This window comes from Erythrolamprus reginae, chromosome 4 (genome assembly GCF_031021105.1).
Source record: "Erythrolamprus reginae isolate rEryReg1 chromosome 4, rEryReg1.hap1, whole genome shotgun sequence".
NCBI classification, from domain to species: Eukaryota; Metazoa; Chordata; class Lepidosauria; order Squamata; family Dipsadidae; genus Erythrolamprus; species Erythrolamprus reginae.
Genome location: NC_091953.1, coordinates 36,614,483 through 36,642,074, shown reverse-complemented (window position 1 = coordinate 36,642,074; position 27,592 = coordinate 36,614,483). Strand labels below are relative to the sequence as shown.

The 27,592-nt window shown below is 38.2% G+C and overlaps 2 protein-coding genes across 2 annotated transcripts in view; one reads left to right on the top strand and one right to left on the bottom strand.

The window, feature by feature from the left end:
* FILIP1L (filamin A interacting protein 1 like) overlaps positions 1 to 26,596 on the bottom strand; it is a 32,813-nt gene extending 6,217 nt beyond the window's left edge. The window contains exons 1-2 of the mRNA XM_070750008.1: positions 26,486 to 26,596; positions 9,884 to 12,626 (exon numbers count right to left, since the gene is read on the bottom strand). Coding sequence (XP_070606109.1) covers positions 9,884 to 12,511 — 2,628 coding nt within the window. The 5' untranslated portion in view covers positions 12,512 to 12,626; positions 26,486 to 26,596. The remainder of the gene's footprint in view (positions 1 to 9,883; positions 12,627 to 26,485) is intronic.
* The window catches only part of CMSS1 (cms1 ribosomal small subunit homolog), a 203,241-nt gene that overhangs the window by 8,731 nt on the left and 166,918 nt on the right, over positions 1 to 27,592 (top strand). The window lies entirely within an intron of this gene.

The following is a 27,592-nucleotide window of genomic DNA, read 5'->3' as shown; positions in this document are numbered from 1 at the left end:
CCTGCTGCCCACCCCTGATCATCTCAAATTACTATATATGATAAAAGCATGTCTTAATCCCTTTAGAATAATTAAGAATATTTTAGCTATTCAGCTGCTTTTACAACTCTTGCAACATCCCCATGCTCATGTGATCAAAATTCAGGCGCTTGGCTACTGACATGCATTTAGGACAGTTGGAGCATCTCAAGGTCAAGTGATCACTATTTGTGATCTTCCCAGCTGGCTTCTGAGAAGCAAAGTCAATGGAGGAAGTTGGATTCGCTTACTGCATTATTCATTTAGCTGCAATGATTTGCTTAACAAGAGCAAAATGGTTGTAAAATCGGACTTGACTCACTTAATAAACATCTTACTTTGCAACGAAAATTCTGGTCCCACTGTGGTTGTAAATTGAGAATTATCTATATAGTTAAAGTATAACCCGCTTGCACAGCAAAAAAATGTTAAACACCAGTTCAGTTACTTGCTTTGTTTTATATATATATATTTTAAAAAAGATATTTTTGATGTTCTGGAGGGATTATCTTAATTAGGAAAAAAAATTAAGCTAATTAATTCTCTTCCTTACTCTTCAGACTAAAATAAGCATGGCAACTAGAAATACATGCTGATTATGTAAATGGACCTTTAAACCCCATTTGACTCATTGAGCCCAGCTTGGCAGAAGGCCTACTGAACAGATAATTTGTAGCCTGGGAAGTGGTATACCAGAGGAAGGAAATTCAGAAAGCTACTGCTGCGTGTTCTTATATGTTTCTTGCCACTTCTAAAATCTTTTTTACCCAAATACTGTAGTTATGGATTGTCAAATGTGGGGAATAGTTGCAGACAATTTCTGTCCTTTTCTCTAATTGTGTATGTCAAAGAGATCTGGCTGGCCTCTCTTGGGGAAAAAAAATCTAACTTTCAACTCATCCCAAAAAATAGTACTTATATGGATGGCTTATAGTTTATTTTAATTTTGCTATTTTCAGATACACACATATTCAGTTTTACACACAAACAAACACAAACACACACTTTAAATGAATCTTAAAGAATGGGCAAATGCTTGGGGTTTTTTCATAACTTGCCATTGCCCTTTATGATGCAATTGATGATTCAAGGATTTCTAAATCTCATATTATAGGATGTTTAATTTACTGTGGGTTCAGGATAGAATTGCTTAATTTCATAGGATGTGGTTACCATTTGAAGCATTTAGAGAGAAACCCTGTATTTAAGTTAAAAGTAGAAGAAACTTAGAGGCAATTGGCATCATCTGCTGCCAGCCAATTACAGTAATATTATGATAGTTTTTCACATGGTATTTGGTACGGAATTGGCATTTTGAATAGAAATAAAGATCTTAAATGCTTTCTAACTGTGATCATCTTTCTCTCTAGATACAAATAAATTTATCATAACAGCTGATCTTGATTAAATCTTCGTGATTTACACATGCACAGAGGCTAGAGCATAGGTGTCAAACTCACAGTGTCACTTATTGTGACGTTTTTCACCTTTTCAGAACTTGTTTGGGTGTGGCCTGCGCATGATGCATCCGGCCCGTGGACAGCCAGTTTGACACCCCTGCGCTAGAGTATATCAATTTGTAGCAGTACTGAAGGAGAAAAGGACTTAATATTAAATATAGGTAGTCCTTGAGTTATGACCACAGTTCAGTCCAAAGGTTCTGTTGCTAAGCCACACAGTTAAATGAGTTTTGCCCATTTTATGACCAGTTTCCCTGGTATGGATATTGTATGTGATATTTATATGGTTGGAACTAGGCTGTGGGGGATTTCAAATGCTACTTATATTTGTATTAATTTCTCTTATTCATTTACTGTTTATTGTGGGGGGGGGGGTTAAATTGTGTGTCAATATAAATTAATTTGATAAATCATTTTTAAAAAATAAATGACTACATTGAAGATTTAGGTCAACTGAAATGAAGAGTTGCAATTGTTTTATATTGTTTGACTGTTACATTATTTAGTATTTAAATGAGGACCCGGATTGTGGGGGCAATAGCCTAGCTCTGTTTAAAAAAAGTGCTATTGCTAACATGTTGTAAGCCGCCCTGAGTCTAAGGAGAAGGGCGGCATAAAAATCAAACAAATCAACCAACAAACAAACAAACAAACAAACAAACAAATAAATAAATATTCTTGTGAATATTAATCAGTACTAATACTGTAGCTGAAGAATCATCTGTAGGTGTTTTCCTCTTTGTTGCTCCAGAAGAGAGGCTCCCAGCAACATCTTAAGAATTATCTATTCCCAAACTACAGTTATAAAAAAAATATTGCTTCTCTTACATCCCTAATATATTTACTCCCTTTTTCTTAAGTTAACAGAATAGCAGAGTTGGAAGGACCTTGGAGGCCTTCTATCTAGTCCACCTCCCCGCCCAAGCAGGAAAATCTGTAACAGGACTGTCAAACTTGCAGACCATGGGTTGGATGTTTCATGCACTGGCCATGTCCACACCTAGTTTAATGAAGAGGAAAAAAGTCCTGATATGTCACGTGATGCTGCTATGGGGACGCAAGTTTGACATCCCTGATCTATACCATTTCAGACAAAGGGTTTTTCAAACTCTTCTTGAAAATCTCCAATATTAGAATAGTACAATTTATGGAGACAAATCATTCCACTGATTAATTGTTCTTAGATTATTTGTCTGTTTATTTAAACTAACTTTCTATTCTATTTTTTTAAATGCATCACATCATCTTGATATGAGAATACATAGCATCTCCAGTTTAAAAAAATCAAATACTGTACAATATGATTGGGTGGCTCTTCGCCTGAGACTTTAGAGATCAGCCTCCCCAAATGAATGATATCATCTCCTTGCTTCACATCAAGCAGGGGTGATAGCCATGATAGCAGGGAAAATGAGAGTTGATTTCCAACACATCTGGAGAACATTCGATTGGGAAAGTCTGGTGTAGAGAATAATGGGCTAGATGAATAAATAATCACATCTGAGATTGTTTCCTATATTGCTAGAAATATAGGGTAAAAGAAATTACTGTACTGGCTTAAACAAATTGGGTACTATATCTTAATTTATGTTTAAGGAAAAATAAGCCGGAGAAACATTGATCTTTCAAAAGTATTTTGCTAATTTTGTTCTCCGTACTGAAGGAGCGGGTCCAGCAGTCACATGGGTTGCTCATGTCCAATCCGGTGGAACTGAGCCTAGTATTAAAAAAGCTTGCCGGATCCGCCCCTTCCCCAGAATTCGCTCAGTTCGCATATCCTGCGGTTGTATTGTGAATGCTCGTTCAACATTCTAACACCTTCCCTTCGATCTTTCCTTCTAAAAAGTAGTAAGATTTATTGTCTTTATTTTATTACTTGCACTATTTGCGCCAGCCGTTTTAAAAAGGAAAAAAAGTAAAAGGCGGCTAGGCTTTTTTACTTGGGAGAAGTTGCGGTTTCGTTTTCCCCCGGCGGTTTTGCCGGTTACGATTCCTGCGGCCGCTTGTGGATTCTTCTAATCCCTTGGCCTGGAGGTCCTAGTGCAAGTATTTATCATTGGATTATTGCTTATTTATTGTATAAAAATATATTTAAGGGCTTATAAAATACCTCCTGCGGAGTGGGACGCCTCTAGTCTCCTGGACTTAGTCGATCGCTTTTCCCTTAAGAAATTCTACGAAGCGATTTTTGGCGCGAAGGCCTTCGCGCCCTTTCTTAAAATATCTAGGCCTCTCGTGTTGGCCTTCTGCCAGCCGCGTAGGCCTCAGTCCACCGCGTGGATCCGGGAGCGGGCCTTGGGGGTCCCAGGCTAAATTCTCCACCGGCCTAGCCTCCAACCAGAGTGCCTTGGTTTTACTTAATTGCAAAGTTTAGGGAGGCTGGCCCCGCTGGATTTGGGGGCACGAACTCTGGGTTTGCCCAGATTGTCCTCACGTTTCAGCAGCTTCGAGGCCTCGAAGCAGGATCCATTCCTCTTGGGAAGTCCTTGAAATCTTCTCCTTATAATTTAGTTATTGGCTCAGCCTTGTCTTCTGTTAATTGTCAGACTATGGCTACTTTTCCCAAGAGAGGCACAACTAAAGGTCCCAGAGAGGCCAGGCCTACAGGCGATGAGATTACTAGTATCCCCCAGGCCTCTTCCTCCTCTTCTCCAGGGGCCCGCCCCTCGACCAAGGTCACCAGGGCCGAGAAGAGAAGGGACCTAGCCCTACAAAAGATTCATGATAAATCAGCAAAACGTTTGAAAGTGCAGGCCCAAGTAATCAGTAGTCAAGACCCACCAGAGGCCTCTAGTCTGCCTCCTTCTGGGGTCCCTGTGTTATCTCTGGATGAGCCAAACCTAGACAGACCCCAACCTAACCTATGGGGCATAGGTCCAGAGGAACCAGATATTATGGAAGATTCCCCCCAGCCAGGATCCTCCCAGGCCTTTAGGAATTCTTCTGCCATTTCTGCTGATATTTCCAGTTTACCTCCTGAGTTCCAATCTATTTTTGCTGTGTTGTCCAAAGCCATTGATGCCAAACTCTCCTCCATCAATGAGCTTCCTTTACCTCTTCCTCCTTCTCGTTCCTCCCGCCCCTTGGGTTCTTCCCCAGCGGTCAGAGCTCCTATCCAGGATGACTCAGAGTCCTCCCAAGATGAATATGAGGATGTAGAGGAGGATGAAGACCCTTTCCAGGGCTTATCAGAGGATGAGGAATCCCAAATAAAGGTCCCTCCTCCTATTACTATTTTCCCTTCTCAACTATTCAAATCTCTCCTCCTCAAAGCTAGAATTTCTACGGGATTAGCGGCCCAGGAGAAACAAGCCTCCACTTCCACTGATCCCCCGGAGGAGAATTTACCTTACTTCACAGAGGAACAGGAGGATAACGTGGTAATCCCTATGCCTAAATTATTTAAAGATGCCTTACTTAAACAGTGGGATTTTCCAGCCTCTGGCCTTAATCCCTCTACCAAGGACAGAAAGTTGTATAAACTCTCCTCTTCTTATGAAGAGCTTCTATCTTTTCCCAAACCAGATGAACCTGTCAAAATTCTTCACTCGGCAGCGGCTGTGCCAGGCGAGGCGGAGGAAGTCCTCCGTCCAGAGGACAAGCGCATCGAGCAAATGCTCAAAAGAGGATTCTCCGCTGATTCCTGGGCCATTAAAAGTTCTGCAGCAGCCTCCTTCTTCTCCAGAGCCATGCTGCTGTGGCTTCGCCAACTTCAACAGCACATTCCTCCAGATGACTTGAGAGGTCAACAAGACTTCAACAAGGTCTTTGCAGCTGCCCAGTACGTGGCTGATGCCACCTTACAATCTACTAGATTTTCTGCTAAGTCTATTGCAGCCTCTACTACGGCAAGAAGACTCCTATGGATTCGCCCTTGGCAAGCGGGAGTTCGCCAAAAGTGGCAGCTATCCCAGGGCCCCTTAAAGCGCGACCTTCTCTTCGGTGATCTTCTGGATCCTCTCCTCACGGAGACCACAGACAAGAAGAAGGTTTTGGGTCCAACCACAAAAAAGGTTACTAAAACGCAGTCCTTTCGTCGCCCAGGGCGCCAGCAAGATCAAGCAGCTTCCTATCAGAGATCTCCAGGTCAGTATTCCCCCCGCTTTCGTTCCCAAGGTAGGAACTCCAGGGGTAGGGGTTTTCGTTTCCAAAGGGGAGCTGCCTCTAACAGGGCTTCAAAAAAACCTAGATGGTAACCTTTCCTCCATTCCCATAGGGGGTCGCCTAGCTCATTTCGCTGCAAATTGGCGTCTCACCTCCAAGGACCCTTGGGTCATTGACACTGTTCAAGCAGGCCTTCTTTTAGAATTTATTTCTCCTCCCCCTAAACGTTTTATTTCCTGCCCTTCGCCCAGGTCATCCTCAGATTGTAACCGTATGGAGGAGGCCATTTCACATCTATTGTCCATTAGAGCCATTCAGCCGGTCCCTTCCGGTCAGAAGGGCCTAGGTTTTTACTCCATCCTATTTATGGTTCCAAAGTCCTCCGGAGGTTGGAGAGCCATTTTGGATTTAAAGAAACTAAACCTATTCATCAAATATAGGAAGTTTAAAATGCACTCCTTGTCTTCTATTTTGGCCGCCATTCACTCGGGAGATTTCATGGTCTCCTTAGACCTCACTGAGGCCTACCTTCACATTCCTATAGCCAAATGCCACAGAAAATTTTTACGTTTTTCCTTTCAAGGCAGGCATTTCCAGTATAGGGCGATGCCATTTGGCCTTTCCTCGGCCCCTCGGGTCTTCACAAAGCTCTTGGGGTCCCTGGCGGCCTATATCCGGGCGTCTCCCATCCACATTTTATGTTATCTTGATGATATTTTAATTCATGGGAACTCCCTAGAGAGAGTGAAATCAGACCTTTCTGTCACCATGTCAGTCCTTCAGGACCATGGGTTTTCCATCAACTTTGAAAAAAGTCACCTCCAACCTTCCACTTCCATTCCTCACCTGGGTGCCATTATTGATTCAAAATCTTCCCAGGTTTTTCTCTCTCCCGAGAGAAAACTCAGTATTGTGGAGTTAATTTCTAACATTTTATCTAATCCTTCAGTATCCATAGTTACTCTTTCTTCCCTTTTGGGGAAGATGGTGTCATGCATAGGCATCATTCCCTGGGCTCGCCTTCATGCTAGGGAACTCCAGTGGCTTCTGTTGCCTTTTCAGAGATCGGGGCACAGCAACTCAGATCGACGCATCGTCATTCCACTGAGTGTTCGCAGATCCTTCAAGTGGTGGAAGTCTCCGGCCATGGACAGAGGATCCCCGTTCAGGTGCCCGGATCAATTTGTCATCACCACAGATGCCAGTCTATCGGGATGGGGCGCCCACGCCCAGGGGATGATAGCCCAGGGCACGTGGTCCCCGGAGGAAGCTTCCAGGCCAATAAATTGGCTAGAGTTAAGAGCCGTCTCCCTGGCTCTGAAGCATTTCTCTCCTCGCATTCCCAACCGGCACGTTCTCATTCTCACCGACAACATTGCCACAAAAAGCCATATCTGCAGGCAAGGGGGCACGAGATCCAAGGCTCTCATGAGGGAGGCCCTCAAGCTGGGCCTTTGGGCGGAAAAACATCTCCAGTCGCTCCTAGCCGATCACATCTCGGGGAGCCTCAACATCCAGGCGGATTGGCTATCCCGAGCAACGATAGACCCAGGAGAGTGGAACCTTCATCAAGACCTGTTCCATCAAATCACCCTCAGATTCGGCCTACCAGTCCTGGATCTCTTCGCGACCAATGCGAACGCCCTACTCCCTCGCTTCTATTCCAGATTTCCATCCCCGGGAGCGGAAGCGATCAATGCCCTCCGGAGTCCATGGCCTCCAGGCCTACTCTATGCATTTCCTCCAATTCCAATCCTCCCGGACGTGATTCACAAGGTCCTTACCGAGAGGGCCCGAGTAATCTTAATCGCCCCTCATTGGCCCCGCCGGCCCTGGTTCGCAGATCTCCAACAGCTGTCCGTCCAGGACCCTTGGCGACTCCCCGTTTCGGGGGATATGCTGCGGCAGGGGGCCTCTTTCCATCCAGACCCGGAGTGGTTCCACCTCACCGCCTGGCTGTTATCAGGAGAGATTTAGAACTGCGTGGGCATGACCCCGATTCAGTGGAGGTCATTCTAAAGGCCAGAAGGGGCTCGACCAATCGAATCTACGACCACACGTGGTCCAAGTTTCACCAGTGGTGTCTTCAGGAAGGTCTCTCCCCTCTGTGCATCCCCATACACAGAATTATTTCCTTCCTTATGCAAGGTTTCCATAAAGGACTCTCCACCAGCACCCTCCGGCGTCATCTGGCAGCCATTTCATCTGTCCTAGGGGGCCCCCGCAGACAGCCTCTCCGATCCTTCCCTGAAGTTCAGGAATTCCTCAAGGGCATAGCCAACCTCAGGCCTTCCAAGGTCCACAGGTATCCATCCTGGGACTTGCCACGGGTTCTCCACTCCCTCACGCAGGCACCATATGAACCCCTAAAATCGGCGTCCCTCAGGTACCTATCCTTTAAGGTAGCCTTCCTGGTGGCTATTACCTCTGCCCGACGCATTTCGGAGCTGGCTGCCCTCTCAATCAGGCAGGACCTTTGTCAATTCCATCAGGACAAGGTAGTCTTGCGACTGGACCCCACCTTCTTACCCAAGGTCAGTTCCATGTTCCACAGATCTCAGGATATTGTCCTACCTTCCTTCTGCCTCCAACGAGACCATCCCTTGGCAATTAGATGGCACACCCTGGATCTCACCAGAGCGCTGAGAATATATATCCAACGCACAGGACCCTTTCGGAGGTCAGAAGCACTTTTTGTAGCCTATCATCCCAGAGTCATGGGGGCCAAAGTGTCTTCAACAGTAATAGGCCGTTGGATCAGAGGGACTATATCTAAGGCTTATGAGTCGGCCTCCCTCTCAGTTCCAAGGAACATCACTGCGCATTCCACCAGGAGCGCAGCCACCTCGGCCGCTTGGGCGACTCAAGCCCCGTTGGAGGAGGTCTGCAAAGCAGCCACTTGGGCCTCGCCAAATTCCTTCATCAGGCACTACAAAATTGATTCTTACGCTTCAGCGGACGCTGCCTTCGGCAGAAGGGTACTCCAATCCGTTATCTCACACGATAGCAAGCTAATCCCACCCTAGGGACCATCTATTGGGTATGTCCCATGTGACTGCTGGACCCGCTCCTTCAGTACGGAGAATAGGCGTTGATTGCTTACCTGAACGCCTCTTCTCGTACGGTGAGCGGGTACAGCAGTCACTTCCCGCCCTTGTATGTGTCATCTTTACCTTTCTATCTCTTTCTTCCTCTAACAATGAGAGTTGAACACTACAGAGCTTCACAACTGAGCCTAGTCTATGGATTCGCGAATTCTGGGGAAGGGGCGGATCCGGCAAGCTTTTTTAATACTAGGCTCAGTTCCACCGGATTGGACATGAGCAACCCATGTGACTGCTGTACCCGCTCACCGTACGAGAAGAGGCGTTCAGGTAAGCAATCAACGCCTATTTTCATAGGGTTTCACTCCTTCCAATTAATGAAAACATTTCATGTATCAAATCTTTAAAAGAGACTGTACTGTTTTAAAACCACTAAGACACTTACATTGTTCTACTTCAATCTTTCAAAACCTGTTGCCTTCTAGACATTTCAGATCAATTTTGGTATGTTGTCTAGAAATTCTGGGATTTATACTCTTCACTTATTTATGGGTACTGAACTAGAAAAGATTACTTAAACCAGATAATTGTCATCTTGTTCAAATTATAACTAAGCAACCATCTGGTTCTCAGTTGCTCAATTAACTAGTACAATATTATGGAGTCTCATTTAAGTTCATTATCATGATTTAAAATATATGTAATTTTATATAATGCTCAATCTGAAAGAATTTATATGTAAACCCACAACAAATCCAATCAACCAAAAAAATTAACATACTGACTAAAAATTAATATCTGGTTAAAGGATTAAAAGAGATGACTAAAGACTATAGATAAATCTGCATGGTTTACGTTAAATGTTACACACACACAAGAATAAAAATAAAATGATTTCTGCAGGCAATGGTTAGAAAAATATTTACTGCTTTATGTTAAATTTTGTCAGTGAAATGATTGCAAGATGAGCTAATGTTAATAGTAAAAATATAAATACATGAAGTTGCATTTATAGAAGTACATATCTAGGTATCCAACAGAAAATACTTAACAAAACAGATCATATACTAAGTGTACAATTCATATGATTATTGAAACAAGACAGCAAGTTAGTTTTGTATTCTGTTATTGACACATGCAAATAATTTCTCATCAAGGTTGTCCCAAAAATAATCTTCCTGGAAGGAAAGCATAAATTTGCAGTAGTGATACGGATGTCAGGAGAATTAGAAAAAGTCAGTGGTAGACACTACTTACTGTAATTTGTGACTGTCGGGGGAGACCTGTTGCAGTTGGTGTAATAGTGATGCTGCTGGTAATTTTGTTGACAGATTTACTTGGTGTTCCATTCGGAGTTCTGTTATCTTGCACAGGAGTGCAAGGATTATTGTTTTTTATGGAATTAGAAATAGTTTGTGCATAAGGATTTCCTAAATGAATGTGTATTTTATTATCTTCAGTAGTTATTACATTAGAATTAGAACTGTTAGATCTTTGAAACTGCACAGATGATGACCTTTCGGGGGATACTTTGAAGACAGTATGCTTGTCAGTCATTTCCAAGGTCACTGGTGAAAGTAACTCAGGGGAACCTCTACTTGTCAAGGCCAAAGGAGACATTGTTCTTTCAGATATTACAGAACCACCTGATTCAGGTATTTGTGATCTAGCAAAAGTGGTCATAGTAAGGGGTGCCATGGCTTGCTCTTGGGCTGGGTAGACATCAGGTAATTTAGATTTTATAGGCGTTAAAGACTCATTTTGAATTATAGTTATCCTTTGCTTTGCTGTGCCGCAATTGGGTATCACAGCTGTACTAGTAAAAGAGTGAGAATTCACTGAAGTTGGGCTTGTTATTTCAAGCATGGCTGTATTTTGCTCATGATCTGGAGTGACCTTTATATGAAGAGGCTGGCCTGGTGTGTGGCTTAAAACTAAATTTCCAGGCTGAATACAATTCCCATTCTGCTTGGCATAAATTCTTCCATTTTGAATGTGGCTTTCTTTGGACTTCATCCACGGGATCCAAAGTTTGCTGTTATTTGCTACATTTGGAATTGAAGAATTACTGAAAGGTATCATTGATTCATCATCATCATCATCTTCTTCATTATCACTCTCTTCATATAAATGTCCATTTATGACTGCCCGTTCCAAAGGAACTAGACTCTTGTAATCAGGTGGTTCGTTGTCAGTTGGCTCTGTTTGTACTTCCTTGGAGACAACTTGTAAGTCAGAGATTCTCCTTCCATTGAGACTTGGTCGCAGGCTCTTACTGAAACGCCTATACCTCTCCAGTTCTTTGTTAAGAGTTTCCATTTCTCTGCCCAATTCTTTGTTTTTATTTTCTTGTTGAGTAAGTTTCTTTTGCAAGATTCTCTGGTCTTCTCTTAAATGACATATTAAATCTTCTGTTGCCATATATTCATGAATTTTTTCTTTCAATGCGTCTACTTCCCTTGAAAGATGACCTGATTTGGCGGTTTCTTCCTTGAGTTTTCTGAATAATCTCTGCTCATGGTTGCATTCTGTCTTTTCTGCTAACTTGTATCGTGCCAGTTCTCTCTTCACTATCTCAAGTTCCTCTGATAAAAATCTGGCTTTGTCTTGTTCGTTAATATATCTGCGTTCCAAAGATTCAAATTCATCTTCAGTTTTCATGAGGTCATCTTCTATGGACTTCATTTCTTTCAGTTTATGTTTCAGCTTCTCAATTTCTTCAACTAGTTCTTTAATCTTGTTGTTTTCTTGCTGGAAAGTTGGGTTAGGTTTTGTTGTCTCTTTAAGTTTATTTTTAAGAAATTCTTTTTCTATGGTTTCCAAGGACTGAAGCTTTTTTCTTAACAAATTCATTTTAGAGGACAGATCGTTTCCTTTCTCTTCCTCTGTTTTCAGTTTGTTTTTCCATTCATCTCTCTCCCTTGTAAGGCTAGTCACTTTTTCTTCAGCATCATTTTTAAATTTTAATGCTTTCTTACTCTCTTCAATCAATTTTTCTGTGACTGTCATAACTTTTTTTTGTTCCAACAGCAGCTGTAAATTTGCAGTCTGTACCTTTTCTTCCATTTGTTTGATTTTTTCATTTGTTGTTTGCCTTTCATCTACCAGCATTACAGTTAATGATTTCAGTTTAGACAGATCTTCCTTAAGTATGAGCTCTGTTTTTTCTAATTTATTCTCAGTGGTTTCAAGCTCTTCTATGCGAGATTTTAGGCCATCAAGATCCAGTGACAGTTGCTTTGTTAATGTTTTTTCTTTTTCTAGGGTACATTTTAAAGAGGAGCATTCCTGTTTGCTCTTGGTGAAAGCATCCTCCAGTTTCTCAAGCTCCATAATTCTCTTATTGAGTTTATCAACTTCTACTTTAAAATTTTTACTTTGGGTGGCTTCTTGTTCTAGTCTCTTATGAAGCTCTCGGCATTGCTCTTCCAATTTTATGAGTTCCTCATCTTTTCCTTCCATCTCTAGGACTCTTTTCCGGAGCACCTCCACTTCAGACATAAGGGTAGAGTTACCACAATCTCCTCTGTTGATTTTCTCTCTTAGATCTTGCAGTTCTTCTTCTGCCTTTCTTAAGGACTTGTTAGTTTCTTCAAGTTCATCAACCTGTCGACTAAGAACTGTTAATTTTAAGCGGAGCTGACGATTTTGACTCTCTTCATTGGTTAGTTTGGCCATTGTAGCTTCCTGTTCTTGGGAAGTTTTTCTGATTTGTGTTTGAAGTTCTTCTTCCAACCTGAGAGCTTTCTGCTCCTGTTCTTGGGCTTTTGATTCTGCAATGGAGATTTTTTCATGTGCTTGTTCTGCAGAGGTGGTTAAATCTTGAATTTGTTCAGTTTGTTTACTCAGCTCTTCTGTTAATTGTTGTTGTTCATCTACTAACATTAAAGTGAATGATTTCAATTTTGTTAACTCTTCCTTCAGTTTGTTTATTTTCTTGCAGTTTTCCTTTTCTCTTTTTGCTTGATAAACTGCATCTTGTTCAAGGACCCTTTTTAATCTGAAAGAAAATTAAACACATTTTCAGTTGTAAAAGTGCTTAAAATATTAATAAAGAAATGTATGTTACACAAGAAAATAAAAACATCCAGCAGAAGGATGGCAAACCATTTTATAAAATTACCAAAAAAGCTAAATAGGTGTTTTCATGATGTACTGAGCAATCAATCTCAATTAGAAGGAGACTTTACCTTATATCTATATATAAATATTTATCATATTTTTCTTTTAAAAGTTTCATAAATATGCAAATTAGTTTTATAGCAGTTAGCTTTTTCTAAACACAAAAATAAACAAAAAATATTTACTATATTCATCTTCTACTAAAAGACCTATATTTTGTAATCTGTTCCTTTACCTTCATAATAATTAATTTTCTTGCTGCTGCACTTTTAAGCTATTATACTTTTTTTTAAAGTGATACTATTATATAGGAGCTTTAGGTAGTATTAGGTGGCATGGATCACCTTAATTTATACAATTTATTATTCAGAGCTTTGGGATGAAGAATGTATTAATATCATTTGACTATCTTTTGTTAGAGATAATTGGGATCTTCGTGGCTGCAATAATACGCTGAGGCTGAGCTGGCCGTTCGCTATTTGCTGTAAGGACTTGTCAGAGTTTGCAGAAGCAATCACATCCAGAAAGTACACACAAGTAATTGATTCAGTATTATTCAGTAACTTCTCTTTATACATAATATGTATTAAGTAAATATACAATACCAAAAACAGTTTTTCAATGTTGTAGTAAATATAAGCAAAACGCAAGCAGAAGAGAGAAATTTCAGTTTTAGAGCACACTAGTTTCAGAGCTCAGCACAGACTCAGAGCTGCAGAGCTAAGCCACGCCCAGGCTCCTTGCTGTTTACTTGTTGCTCACATAGCAAATACAGTTTCAGTTTCCAAACAGCTCTGAACTGTCTCACACACTAACAGGATGCTAGTGAGATGAATACCAATGGATGCTGGTAGGCAGAGGCAGAATTTTTTTTCTTATTTTCCTTCCCAAAAACTAAGGTGTGTCTTATACTACAGAGCGTCTTATACTCCAAAAAACACTGTACCAAGTCCCATATAATTATGCAACACATAAACTATGTACAAACATAGTGTATTTTAGTCAGTAAAGCAAAATCTTATAATAAGTTCTTAGACACGTACACAGCACAAGATAGACAGAAGTTATTCTGTTCAACCCCCCCATCTTAACAGTTGGCCAAAGTCCAAGAGATAATTGGCAAGTCTTACTGTACTTGGCACAAGTCCCAAAATTAGAAAATGCAAGACACAAGATCTGTACTAGAATGCAAAGTGGAAATGCAGAAATCAAGATTCAGAAGCCACGTTTGCAAGAAACAAGAACCAGACTGGGATGCAACCTGGCAACACTGGAATCAAGATTCAGAAACCACAATGCAAGACACAAGATCTGTACTAGAATGCAAAGTGGAAATGCAGAAATCAAGATTCAGAAGCCATGTTTGCAAGAAACAAGAACCAGACTGGGATGTAGTCTGGAACTGAGGAAGCCAAGATTCAGGAACGATGATGCAAAATGGAAACCGAAGTCAAGATTCAGGACTGATGATGCAAAATTCAAGAATCACAATACAAACTGGAAACCGAAGTCAAGATTCAGGAGTCACGTTGTTCCCTCCACTAGACTCAGCGTGATTAGGATTTAAGTAATCTAAGGGCATGGCCAATTAGCCTGCAACTCAACTCTTGAGGAAACGTCTGGAGTAAACCCTCCTGCCACTTGGCAGCCCTGTGTGCATTTACATTCAGGAAAGGAGTAGCCCCTCCTTTCCTATCACTGCTAAAAGATGCTGAAGACTCCAAAGGTCCCAGCTGCACAGGCTGCTAGGCGGGCCACAACAGGTATATTGTTTTGCAGTTTTTGTCTTAATGAATGTGAAAGTACTATTAAACTGCTGCTGAATCCATGAAAATTGAACTGCTTGCTTTTCCCAGTCTTATCTATCTTATATATTTTTTCACTAGTATTACAGTTACATTATACTCTATTTCCTTGTTGTTATTAGTTCTTTGTTCTACTCTTATCCAGTGGTTTTATATAGTAAAGAACCATTTTGATTCTTAGAAATGAATGTTATTTAAATGTCTGTAAGCTGATGCTCTTTGAATTTGTTCTGTTTTCAACCATGTAGGAAAGGGCTTGCTTTTCTTTACTTTCTTTTGATTCTACTTGTATGACTTAAACACGTATGCATGTGCACAGGTTTGCACATGCACACCTATAATTTTTTTATGAATCACTTGTAACGTTATAAATACTTAAATATAGAGAAATATCTCTACAGTCAAAAAATCAGTGAGTCATATGTAAGCAACAAAAACGTGGTTTTGGCTATAAAAGGTACTCATGCTTGTGAACACAATATTTATTCCCATTAAACTGGTGCAAATTCTTAATGTCCATGTGCTTTACATAAACACAATTGAATGGATAAGTAATCCAAATAAATGTACTCCAGCGAAATAAATGTATTCCAGTGAAAGTCTTAATGTATTGTATACATTAGTCTTCAGTCTTCGGAGAGGGGCGGCATACAAATCTAATAAATTATTATTATTATTATTATTATTATTATTATTATTATTATTATTATATTGCTTATGTTTCTCTTAAAAAAACTAATTCAACATCTGTGGTTTTAATTTTGGTATAAAATCGGGAGTATTTCTGGGGAAAAATTGTTATACTACTTATTCCAAAAGAAAATTCATTTAGGAATAAAACAGGGAGGGTCTTAACATGTTGGAAACATTTTCCTTCTTAGTTAAGAAAAAAGATGATGGAATTAAAATCTGGTGGGAATAAGTAGCTACTCTTGTATCCCTGAAGTACATCTGTTTTAAAAAGAGAAATTTATGCAAAAACACTTTGTAAAGGAAACATAGATTATTCAGCTTAATTCGGTAACTAGTAGTGTGGAAAAAGAAAGAAAAATATTCTTTCTCTATGAAATATAATATATAAACATAATATTGTACATTATTATTGACATCTGTATATTACTAAAACTCTTATGCCTGTAATCTTTAGCAGGATGAAACAATGCATCATAGAGCAACAATTTTTTAAAGGAAGTTTAAAAATTAGCTGAAATGACTTAATGTACAGAATGTGTCCAAAATCCAGAATGCATAACTCAACTGTGTTTGAAGTTTGGCAAAATGTATAAAAATAGGTTGACATAAAATTATGTCATAATACAAATTAAAGGTTTTATGACATAATACAAATGTGTATTCCTATGTAGAGGTCCTTATGCTTGACAGTTCAGCAAGGGCTACTTTCAAGGCAGATACATATCTGAATATTTCCCTGAATTTTTAAGAAGTTTTCAGTTACATAAGAAGCTCTGCCATTGTTGAAGGAATCTATTAAAGAAATATTTCTGAAATATTTCAGAATCATTTGTCTAGTAGCTTACTAAATTTATTTTCTGTATATACATAATATTAAAAAGGAACGAATGAGCAGTAAACAAAATTAAAACAGTTGTGTTTTATCCTTGTCATTAAATATTTGATTGTTTTTTTATTTTTCTATGTGTCCAACGAGATTGGTGAGGAGAACTTGTTAAAATTTCTTTTTTCTTCTAATGCAGTTGAAATGATGACAGCAAGAATAGTTGTATACTGACTGTGTGAAAGTTATTGTTAAAGTTCAAAAGACATTTGGAAAATTATTGTATGTTAATATGTCTTTTGAATATATAATTTTTTAATTTGAATATAATGCAAGCATTTACTTTTTATATATAAATACATTACAATATAAATAGTTTTTAAAAGGTAAAGGTTTCCCTTGTCCAGCCATGTCCAACACTAAGGAACAGTGCTCATCTCTGTTTCTTAGGTGAGGGAGCCCGCATTTTCTGAAGACATTTCCATGATCATATGGCCAGCATGTTACCTTTCCACCCAAATGGTACCTATTTATCTGCTCACATTTGCATGCTTTTGAACTGCTAACTGGAGCAAGTAAGGAAAGCTTAGCCTGTATCTAGTGCAGCACTCAGGTTGCAAACCCAGGCTGTCACTTTTCCAGTTGACAAGTTCAGCATAAATTCTCTGCAATTTAAAATATTTTTATCCTGCCTTTACTCTGTAAATTTAATTATCTAATTCATATGTAAACTAAATTTACAATGACTAAATGAAAGGTTCAAAAATTTTTTTTAACATAGGTTGGCAACTTAAAGCAGAACCACGTGGTTATAGGACTAAAAAAATATTGAATTTCTCAATGAAGACTAAATTATTCAAAGGTATTTCTGGTTATACACATAGTAGTGAAGTAGTAGTGATAAATTGATGGGTTTTTTTTGATGGTATAGAATATTCAGTTGCTCGTGCAACTAAATTGAATGGTTGTATATTTGACAGGGACATATATAGAATACCTGACAACTGGGATAAGCAAGCATGGCTTAGGAAACTAAAGGAAATAGACAATTGAATAAGGAACCCATGAAGAAAGATAAAATACGTTGGAAAAAGCAAAGGATTCATAAAATGAGGAGATGCAAAGAAAATTAATAAAGCTTAAAATCACCAGAGCAGCAGACTCTTATCACTCAGAGAAAAAGAATGAAATGATGGTAGTGGTACTCAAGAGACAAAGGTTATAATATGTATGTTTATATATACAGATATTATACTTACATACATATCTGTGTGTGTATCTGTGTATGTGTATGTCTTCCCTATGAGACAGGCTTGTCCTACCTGTGCCAGCAGGGGAAGCATGCTGTTAGTCAATAAATTATGGCTGGCAAGTTTCAAGAAAAGAGTCTTATCTGCAGTGGCCTCGGTCCCTTGAAACATCTTCCCTTGAGGTGAGATTGGTTCCCAATCTCCTGATATTCCACAAGAGTCTGAAGACTTGGCTCTACCAGTTGAGATGGGGTCCTAACATGAGAATACCACACTGAAGGTGGTTGATTGACTAATAGCAGCATCCTCCATACATTCTGCTTCTTTCCTCCCCATATTTTATGGTGAGATTATAATAAAGTTAATAATCTGCATTTTCATTGTGTTTTCATTGTGATTTTATACATTGGTACATATATTTATAGTTTTATTTTGAGGTTGTAAGCTATCCCAGAGTTGCCTTGCGGCGAGATTGGCAACAAACCACGTGTCAATTTTGCATATTGTGAACTCAACATACAACAGTGTTGAAATTGATTAACACTCTCATTTAGGTTATATTGTTTAAGTAAGCTATACTTCTAGTCCTTGTAGAAGCTAAAAGGAAAACACAAACCATAACTTGAAAAACCAAAGCTTAAATCAAACAGGTTCAGTCAACCCTACTTTTCACTCATTCACCTTAGAAGTTCTTATAACATGCATGTTGAAATGTAATAAGAGATATCTCCATTCCTTAGAAGAGTAATTAGGAAAAATAATTTTGATTTAATATTTAACAGGGCATTCTATAATGGACAAAAAGTGTTCAAACTATTATTAAAAAGACTAATGGTTGGATTCAATTTAAAATGGTTGAATTCCAGGAAATAATATATAAGTAAAAAGCTATATTTGAATCCCCATTCAAATTTCACCACAAATTGGACAAATGTGGCTATAGAATTCTGTCTGTTAACTCTCCTGTATCCTCTTCAACAGCCTATTCTTTTTTAATCAAGCAGGGGTTTTTTTTAACAACAAAGTTCTGAAGATAGCTGTGCTAAAAAATATCTCGGGAGGTCTGTCCTCTCAGTTTTGCACTGTTTCAGTCTGCTCAGCAGAGCCAAGTAGTTCATGTTCACTGCTTTTTCATTATCCTGTTCTGCTGTGCTTGTATTGCAGGCTATGAGATGGGAAGAATAGGTAAAGAATTACAATATGGTTGGAATGACTGGTCTACCATTACTGAACGAGTACCAATACAATGCTGCTATAGGTATCCAGCTCTTTACTGAAACAGTGGTAGAATAGTTACGAACAACAGTAAGGCCTTGAGGAGAGTTCCCACTGAGCTCAAAATGGCTTGTAAATTTTGGTCCTATTTATTTATTTATTTATTTATTCATTCATTCATTCATTCATTCATTCATTCATTCATTCATTTATTGGATTTGTATGCCGCCCCTCTCCGTAGACTCGGGGCGGCTAACAACAGTAATAAAAACAGCATATAACAATCCAATATTAAAACAGTTAAAACCCTTATTATAAAACCAAACATACATACAGACATACCATGCATAAAATTGTAAAGGCCTAGGGGGAAAGAGTATCTCAGTTTCCCCATGCCTGGCGGCAGAGGTGGGTTTTAAGAAACTTACAAAAGGCAAGGAGGGTGGGGGCAATTCTAATCTCTGGGGGGAGTTGGTTCCAGAGGGCCGGGGCCGCTACAAAGAAGGCTCTTCCCCTGGGTCCCGCCAAGCGACATTGTTTAGTTGACGGGACCCGGAGAAGACCCACTCTGTGGGACCTAACTGGTCGCTGGGATTCGCCGCGATCCCATCCATCCAGACGTCAGAAACAAAGTTGATCTTATTTATTACTCTAAATCGTGGTTTGTGTCCTAATTGTTATTACAATATGTTCAAGATTGTTAAAAAGTTTTTGAATGAGTGGATGATAACTCTTGAACAAAAGGGCCGTCTGATTTCCTCTTCAACTTGCTTGGGAATCGTATGTGTATGATATTCTTCTTGTCTCTCTTTTTCCCCCTATCATGGGCAGATTTATTTTAGGCCAGAAAAGCAACAAGTAATTTTATTTTGAACAGTTAAAACTGGAACTCACTTAATTTTTATATGAGCAAGGAAATTACTGTCATGCCGTTGGAAGAGTAATAGGAGGAAATGGAAAGATTAGATGCTAGAGATGTGGGATGGTGGTGAGAGCACAGGACTATGAGGAAATATCTCCTGAGTTCTAAGTCATCTAACTTTGTCTTCTTTGTGCTAAAATTAAACTTACCACTTATCCTTTTCCATGTAGTCAGAGAACAGACTGACTTTATGTTGGATATATCGTCCTTATTCTGATTTAGTTATTAATAATTATATAACTGGTTGACTGTAAGCTCCTGAATTGTTTAGTATTAAATATTTCTTTAGTTTTAAACTAGTCCAGAAAATTCTTAATCAGTAGGCCTGATAAAATTAAAATATTTTGTACAGAATCAGTGATCTTTATGAATTATCCCACATGGTCCAATTCTGTTGCTAGAGTTACAGTGATCGTAAATTTGTGGCTAGCCTAAGATTATCAATTTGATTAATTTGAGAGGACAAATTTGAACCAAGAATATCAAGTAAGGCTCTGCTTTTGTTCTGGAAAAATATTCAGTTGTAATATTGTTTTCAGACTAGAATATCAAAAACAGCCCTTTATATTAGAACTATTATTTCAAAATATACTGTATATTGTTTGTAAACTGGAAAGTTAAACTACTCCAGCTAATAGCTGCTTTCTTAAAAACACATTTTTTAAAAAGTTGGTTTAAATCTGAAAAGTTTTTGAATTTTAATTTTATAAGCAGTTGCTAAATAGTATTTCTTGAATTGTGACAAACCTGTGCAAGTTACTTAAATAGAAGGGGTTTTACTCTGCAAATGTGTCTTTTTATATGAATAACTTCTGTCTTTGCTTTCAAAATGCATCTAAACCATAGATTTATGACTTTTCTGATCATAATCCTTTAGAAAGCTGCTTATTCTTTGAAAAGGCCATTACAGTAATATCCTGATTTTAAATGTACTTGCATGACCAGGCAGTAAAAACCGTAGAGGTCAAGGAGCATTGCTTCATTACAAATGTTCTTTGGGCAGTAACACTATATATAGATGTTCCACTGAGTAATTTTGTGAACTCCCTGTCAGCTTTTCCTTCAAATATTAGTACATTTTACTGAATAGTGTTGATATCTTAAGCAACAATGACACTGAAACAAAATAGTACAATAACAATAAATTGAATGTTGACACTTATCTGTTTTCCTAAATTAGTGTATATTTTTAGATGAATTTGAAAATTGGCTGTTTATCAGTAGCAATAAGAATAGCTTATATAAGCTGTTATAAGATTATATAAGAATAGCTATACAGTGGTACCTCTACTTAAGAACTTAATTCGTTCTGTGACCAACTTCTTAAGTAGAAAAGTTTGTAAGTAGAAGTAATTTTTTCCCATAAGAATCAATATAAAAGCAAATAATGCGTGCAAACCCATTAAGAAAGAAATAAAAGCTCGGAATTTGGGTGGGGGGACAGTCGCTGCTGAAGGAAGAAGGTGAGATGAAGGAATAAAAAAAATCCAAAACTTTAAAGCTTAAAAAAAAAGAGGGACTCTGAGGTGACGAGGAGGAGCATGCACCTTCCATACACCCGGTGCGAGGTTGCCTCCCATACACTGTGCCAGAGAGAGAAACCCAGGCGGGCGAGAGGGGAAAACCTCCCGCTCCTTTGCTGCTGCTGCTACCTGTTTCCTCTTCCTTCCCATACTGAAGGGCTCTCCTCTTCTCTCGCTCACTTTGTAGCCGGCGCCTTTCCTTCACTGTGGTGACTCATTAGATTGGTTGAAGACGAGTTGATCCAGCCAGGGTGAAGCACCACCTTTTGCCTTTCTGTGCTCAGATGCTCCGAGAGGCAACCTCGTGCTGGGTGTATGGGAGGCAGCGCAAGGGAGTCACCACAGCGAAGTGGTTTATTCCCTCTCTAAGCGCCGAGAGAAAGGAAAATGCTTTGTTTGCTTTGGACTGCCAAAGCCTCCTTAAGCACCACTGAAATGCTCCTCTGGCAGCCCAGAAAGACCGAGATGGCCGGGATTAAAGGGGGAATGACAGGAAGCTGACCGGGCCTTCGTGCCGCTCTCAAATTCCCTGGGAATTTTTTCTGGGCTCGGGTTCTAAAGTAGAAAATGGTTCTTTAGAAGAGGCAAAAAAATCTTGAACCCTGGTTCTTATCTAGAAAAGTGCTTAAGTAGAGGCATTTTAAGGTAAAGGTATCACTGTATAAGAATTTATATACTGTTTCATGGTGCTTTACAGCAGAGGTCTCCAAACACTGGGCTATGGTCCATTAGCAGACCATGGCCTATTTGGAAGCAGGCCACACAAATCATGGGCCAGCACGTGCACTTGTGCACAGTTCAACTTGCACGAGTGGCAGGCTAGCACACAAAATTACCTTGATCTGCACACATGTGGGCATGTGTGCCAGCCTGCTGCTCATGTAACTCAAGTAAGCTGCTCGTGCAACTCAAATAAGCTGCTCATGCAACTCAAGTAAGTAAGCTTACGTCTCATGTAAGTTGAGCTGCGCATGCATTCATGGGTGTGGAGACCCACTGTTCACATAAATTGAACTCCACACCTGTGTGATCACTGGCCTGCTGCTTGCACAGCCAGGTTCCTGTCATTTAGCTGGGCCACTAATCTACAAAGGTTAGGGATCACTAATTTACAAGACTTTCTAAGTGGTTACAGAATCAGCATATTGCTCCAACAATTTGGGTCCTCATTTTACCAACCTCAGAAGTCAGCCTACAATACTGCATTCTAAGCTCTACGCCATCATAGCTCCTTTAGTAACAACTCATTGTGCTGTTCACAAGATTTACTGATAATAACATATTATTTTACAACAGTAGTTTCAAGAACTGTACTTTATGGTCACTTTTTCTAGAAGGATCAAGTTTCAAATATTGAAATGGTCAAGGACTTCCCCTTTTTTTCCTTTCTCTTTTCCCATATTTCTATGTACGGTAATTTCCAAGGGCAGATAGCAGTACTTTAAATATTTTTGTTTCAATACTGTACTACTAAATTGGTCTGCCCTTGAAAGCATGCTAACATTACCATCTGTATTTGGAATTATTTGCTAACTCTATTGGTAGCAGATTTTCAGGGGCATGGAGAGCCTATAACCTTCCAGTTGTTCCTAATTCCTACTCCATTGGCCATGCTGATTAGAAAATGTAATTCAATTACATCTGGTGATCCATAGATTCCTCATGCTTATTAAGATAATAAATAGATCAAGAGATGAAGAGTTTGAGGTTTGGAAAACACTAGAGAGGACATTATAAGTGTGTAAACAGGGTCATACTGATGAAGGCACATTCTCTGAGTTCTAATTTATTTTACAAAGTTGCTGGGGTAGCATGGAGGGAAATAATGAAAGTTATATTTTGCTCCTTAGAGAAAATGTAGCCACTAAATGTAAGTTTTATAATTTATTGAATCAGGTTTTTATTTTTATTGAAAGCAATGAGAAGTTATTGTCCAATGGCAGAGGCTGACCACCAGTATGCTGATGATACTCAAATTTGCATCCCTACTTTTGGCCAATTATGTGATGCTCTGAAATTCCTGTATCAGTGCCTGAAGGCTATGGGAAATGGATGAAGATGGTTCAAGTTCAACCCAAGCAAGACTGAATGAATTTAGGTGCTGGGGATTGTAGTGCTGGGAACTGTCCATCTCTTGTTCTGCATGGGGTTGCACCAATCCAGGCACAATTTATTATGGGTCCTTACAGATTTATAGTTTATGTTTGAGGAACAGGAGGAGAACATTGTAGCAAGAAGGGCCTTTGCACAAGTGTACTGTATACAGCAAGTAGGATGTTTCTGGTCTGTGACATCCGACTTGCAATCACTCAGGCATTGTTATCGCTGATAAGGATTACTGCAAGGTGCTGTCCTGGAACTGCCTTTAAAAAGTATTGGAAGGTTCAATTGGTTCAAAATGACACTGCATATGTATGAGCCTCCATCAGCTCATATTACATCTATGGTCCATGGGCTGCAAGTTTGCTTGCATGTTCCCTTAAGGGGTCCTGGTGATAACCTATAAAGCTCTTCATGGCATAAATTCATGGCACTTTCCCAAGATAAAACTTCATTATATTATACATTATTTGTATTTGAACTAAACATGAGTTTATACTATATGCTGCATTATGAAAGAATTGATTGCAACATGGACCAAATTGAGCTCCTTCAGTGTGAAGTGCATGTAAGAAGCACCAAGGAAGAATGTTATTGTTTAGTATTAAGCGATATACAAACTTATATAATTGTAAAAACATTGTAGGAAATGAAACCAGCTGACATTATTTATCATGTTATGGTGTATCACTGTTCATATTTATGTAAAGATGGAAATTTTACTCATCTCATGGACAACGTGACTTAAATTCACGTAATTTAGTGTAATATTAATATAATTGTAGCATTGCTATTCCTGTCCACAATCTTTCAAACTTCTGTCTTTCAAACTTATGTAAGTATAGAAATCTATAAGTAAGAACTGAGTCACAAAGTTACAAAGATTTTGTGAATGTTGGACAAGAATAATTGGAAAGAGAATACTGCCATGTAGATAATAGCATCGTGCTATACTGAATAAATCAGAATTGCTGCAATAAACAATATTTAAGCCAGGGGCGGTTTCCAGTTGAATTTGGTTACTGGTGCGCATCCACGTATGTGCATGCATCCCACTGCACTATTTCACTTCCCCACATGCGCAGGACAACATTACAAACTGAAACACATGTGCTTCGGAACACATGTGCTTTGGATGAAGAATAAAGGTTGACATTAAGATGAGGGCAGGCGGGAGGGCTTCTGACATGGAGGCGCTGGGGGGGGGGGGGAATCACCGGAAATTGCGTAATCAGTGGGTTCTTATTGGTACGGTACTATGCACCACACCAGTAGGAACCTACCACTGATTTAAGCCACTATTTTGATTGGGAAAGTTAAGCACGTGTTACAAATCTCTCATGGAAATCTAATACTGTACTTAAATTTATCTAATCTGTTAATATCAACTAAAATAATTTATTGATAATCAAAATAATAAAATAAGTTATGTCACATTTCTGCTATCCAGTTGTTTTAGACTGTATTTCCTACAATCTCCAACCCAAATATTAGCCATGATTGATTTTAAGGACTGTAGGCCTACATTTCTGTATGACATTGAGTGGAAAAAACCTGATTTGTAGTTTTGAAAATGAATCTGTTGGTGAAATTCTAAAAACAACTGATGAGAACCAAATAAATCTTGGTATCTGAATGGAAACTTTTAATCATATAATATGGGCTATGAATTTGTAGCTGATGTAGTGATTAAAGATAATGAATTTGAATAAAATAAATGCAGTTTATCCATTAGTACTTAAATTATATTGTAATTATTTCCATTTCCTCTTTTCAAAAGTTTTTAAACCATATGACTGGAAAAAATGTTTCTCTTTCATTTGCTTTCTTAGCAAATCAATCTTTTTATAAGTGTTATAATTTATGCTTTATGTAGCCTGATGATCTTTGTTTCAGAGATTGTTGTTTTCTCAATCCAGTAATATTTCTGTAAGTTACTAAACAGTAAAATGTTGGATGTATTTTCAAGTAATGCATTAATTATGCAAAAAAATTTGGGGGGCAGCATATTTCATGTTTTACAAATCCAACTAAAAAACCATGGTGGCTACATTTTTAAAAAAGCTCCCTAAAAATAATAGTCTTTTGCAATCCCAATTCCTTTGAATTGGTTCATTCTGAAAATCAGTAAAGTGAGTTCCTTAAACTTCCAACAAAATAGCCTGAAAGGACCAAAAGAATTGGGGTTATTATTCATTATTATATTATTAGTTTAAAACCTTAGAAATTACAGTATTGCTTTACACTTGGTTAATTTATCAGATAGAAGTGTCATCATAGCAGTGAATGAGAATTTCACTCTGACAAGTAGATATTTAGAATATTTTATTAACAATAGATTATGCAATTTATTAATAGAAACAAAAACTTGATATTTTCAAACAGTATACATATTCTTAAAGATGTATACATTGTAAGCATGTCCTTAATAAACTGCTGTTTTATAAAATTGCTGTTTTATAAAAACTGCTGTTTTATAAAATATTCTACTGAGTTTCGTAACATTGCTTACATACAATTTCCTTCCTGGCATAGCAATTATTATTATTGTAATTTGAAGAGATCTATTTTGATGTGTATTTCATGAGAAATTTTGTATATTGTAAGATAGCTAATGAATACAGAATTTGAAGAATGATCTGAATAAATGGAAATAAAATCTTCAAATGTAATCCCATTCTCACACCAAATAATGTTTTACATGTCTAATTTAGTTTGCTTCAGTCTTATTCTTATTATGAATATGTAATTACTGATATAGGAAACATAATTCCATAATGTGACTGTCCTTAGTACCAGGTACTTTACATTGATCATTTACCTTTCAAAAGCATATGTTATACAGAGGAGAAAAAGCAATTTCTAAAATAAAACAAGTTTCTTGAAAAACATCCCCCCCCATGAGCATATACAATTCATTTTAAAAATGAATTAAAATGGTAAAAGTAATAATTATTTTACTGTCAATGCTACTGCCTTAATTTATAATTTACATTTTCCAAATTTTAAAACTACTAAGGCTGTTTAAAAGCACAATACATGTTTCTACATGCCTATAACATATAACATGATGTGTTCGAAAAGCTGCTACAACTTTCTCATGCTATTTACAAAGTCACTGAATCTTCTCCCAGTTTAAAATGCAGTTATGACTCTGTCCAGCACACAGTTGGAAATTATGTGTAATTCCTAGCTCTTCCTTTTCCTTAATTTAATTCTTCAGTTTTATATTGAAATATTTTTATGCTTAGAAGGAGAACCGGAAAGTTGTTTAGCATTTTAATTGATCTCAGCATTAAGTCCAAAAGTTGTGCTGTGAAAATCATATGAAGTGAACCAACTAATTTTTGAAGCAAAATGCCTATTGGCTGCTAAAAGAAACTTCTTCCCACAGTCTCCCTCTTACCTTCACTGAACACTGAAGAGTTCTTGATTTAATTATTGCTCACTGGTGTTCAGATTGTGTTTCTCTTAGGCATTAGGGATGTGAGCATTCCAGCAGTTACACGAAACAATGAGAGAGAAACGCTCTGCTTGCCCAAAGCCTATGAAGCATTACGTCATGGCACTACCTTATAAGGAACTCTATATTGTGCAGCCTCATTCTGTATTTAGTGTAGTTTAGTGATAACCAGAACTACAAATATATGTATGCGTGCATGCGTGCGTGCATATTTATGCCTGTGTGTGTTTTTCTGGCTTCAAATACTTTGGACTGTGAAACATTTCATATGTCAGATTGATTTGTGGCCAAAACGAATGCATTGAAAAGTTTAGAGGAGTTAATTCCCATCATTAATAATAGAATAGTGAAGTGGTCACAGAGCAATATTTTAATATATATATATTTTCCATAGCACAACTGGATTTGTTTAATTTTTCTTTTATTTTCTGAGTTGCCGAAGGGGGGGGGGGAGAACACCCAAGCTTAGCTGGCCTCCTCTGAGAAAACTATGAACATCAAGCCTTTTTTCCTTGTGTTTTATTTCCTGATGATGTAACTAGAAAACAATTCTTCAAGTATGATGGGAAGGCCAGATGAGAAACAGGGGTGTGTTGTGTGTAAAAGTGCATGTACTTTTTCCTTTTAAACCCATTTTTAAAACTTTCTCTCGGGTAGTGTATTTAGAATGGTTGATTAATTGGTGTTAATAAGATTTTAATAAGGTTTTACAGATAATATTCATTTGATTTGCAATCAGAAAAAAAGCACCAACAGACTTCAATTTACAGAAGAATGTCTTCATTAGATTTTATATTGAATTTTCTATTGCTTTACAAATGGAGGAAGTGTGTAAGAAAATGACTGAAGAAAATTCATTGAAAAAATTATCTGGTTAAATCTTATGCATATTTTAAAAGTTTGAAAGTTTAATATAGTTTTTTTAAATAAAAAATTTAAAATAGTTTTTTAAAAAACTGTATGTATTACTGTGTTTCCCTGTCTTATATTTTTCTGAATCCTGAAATAAGCGCTTGGGCTTATTATCAAGGGATGTCTTATTTTGGGGAA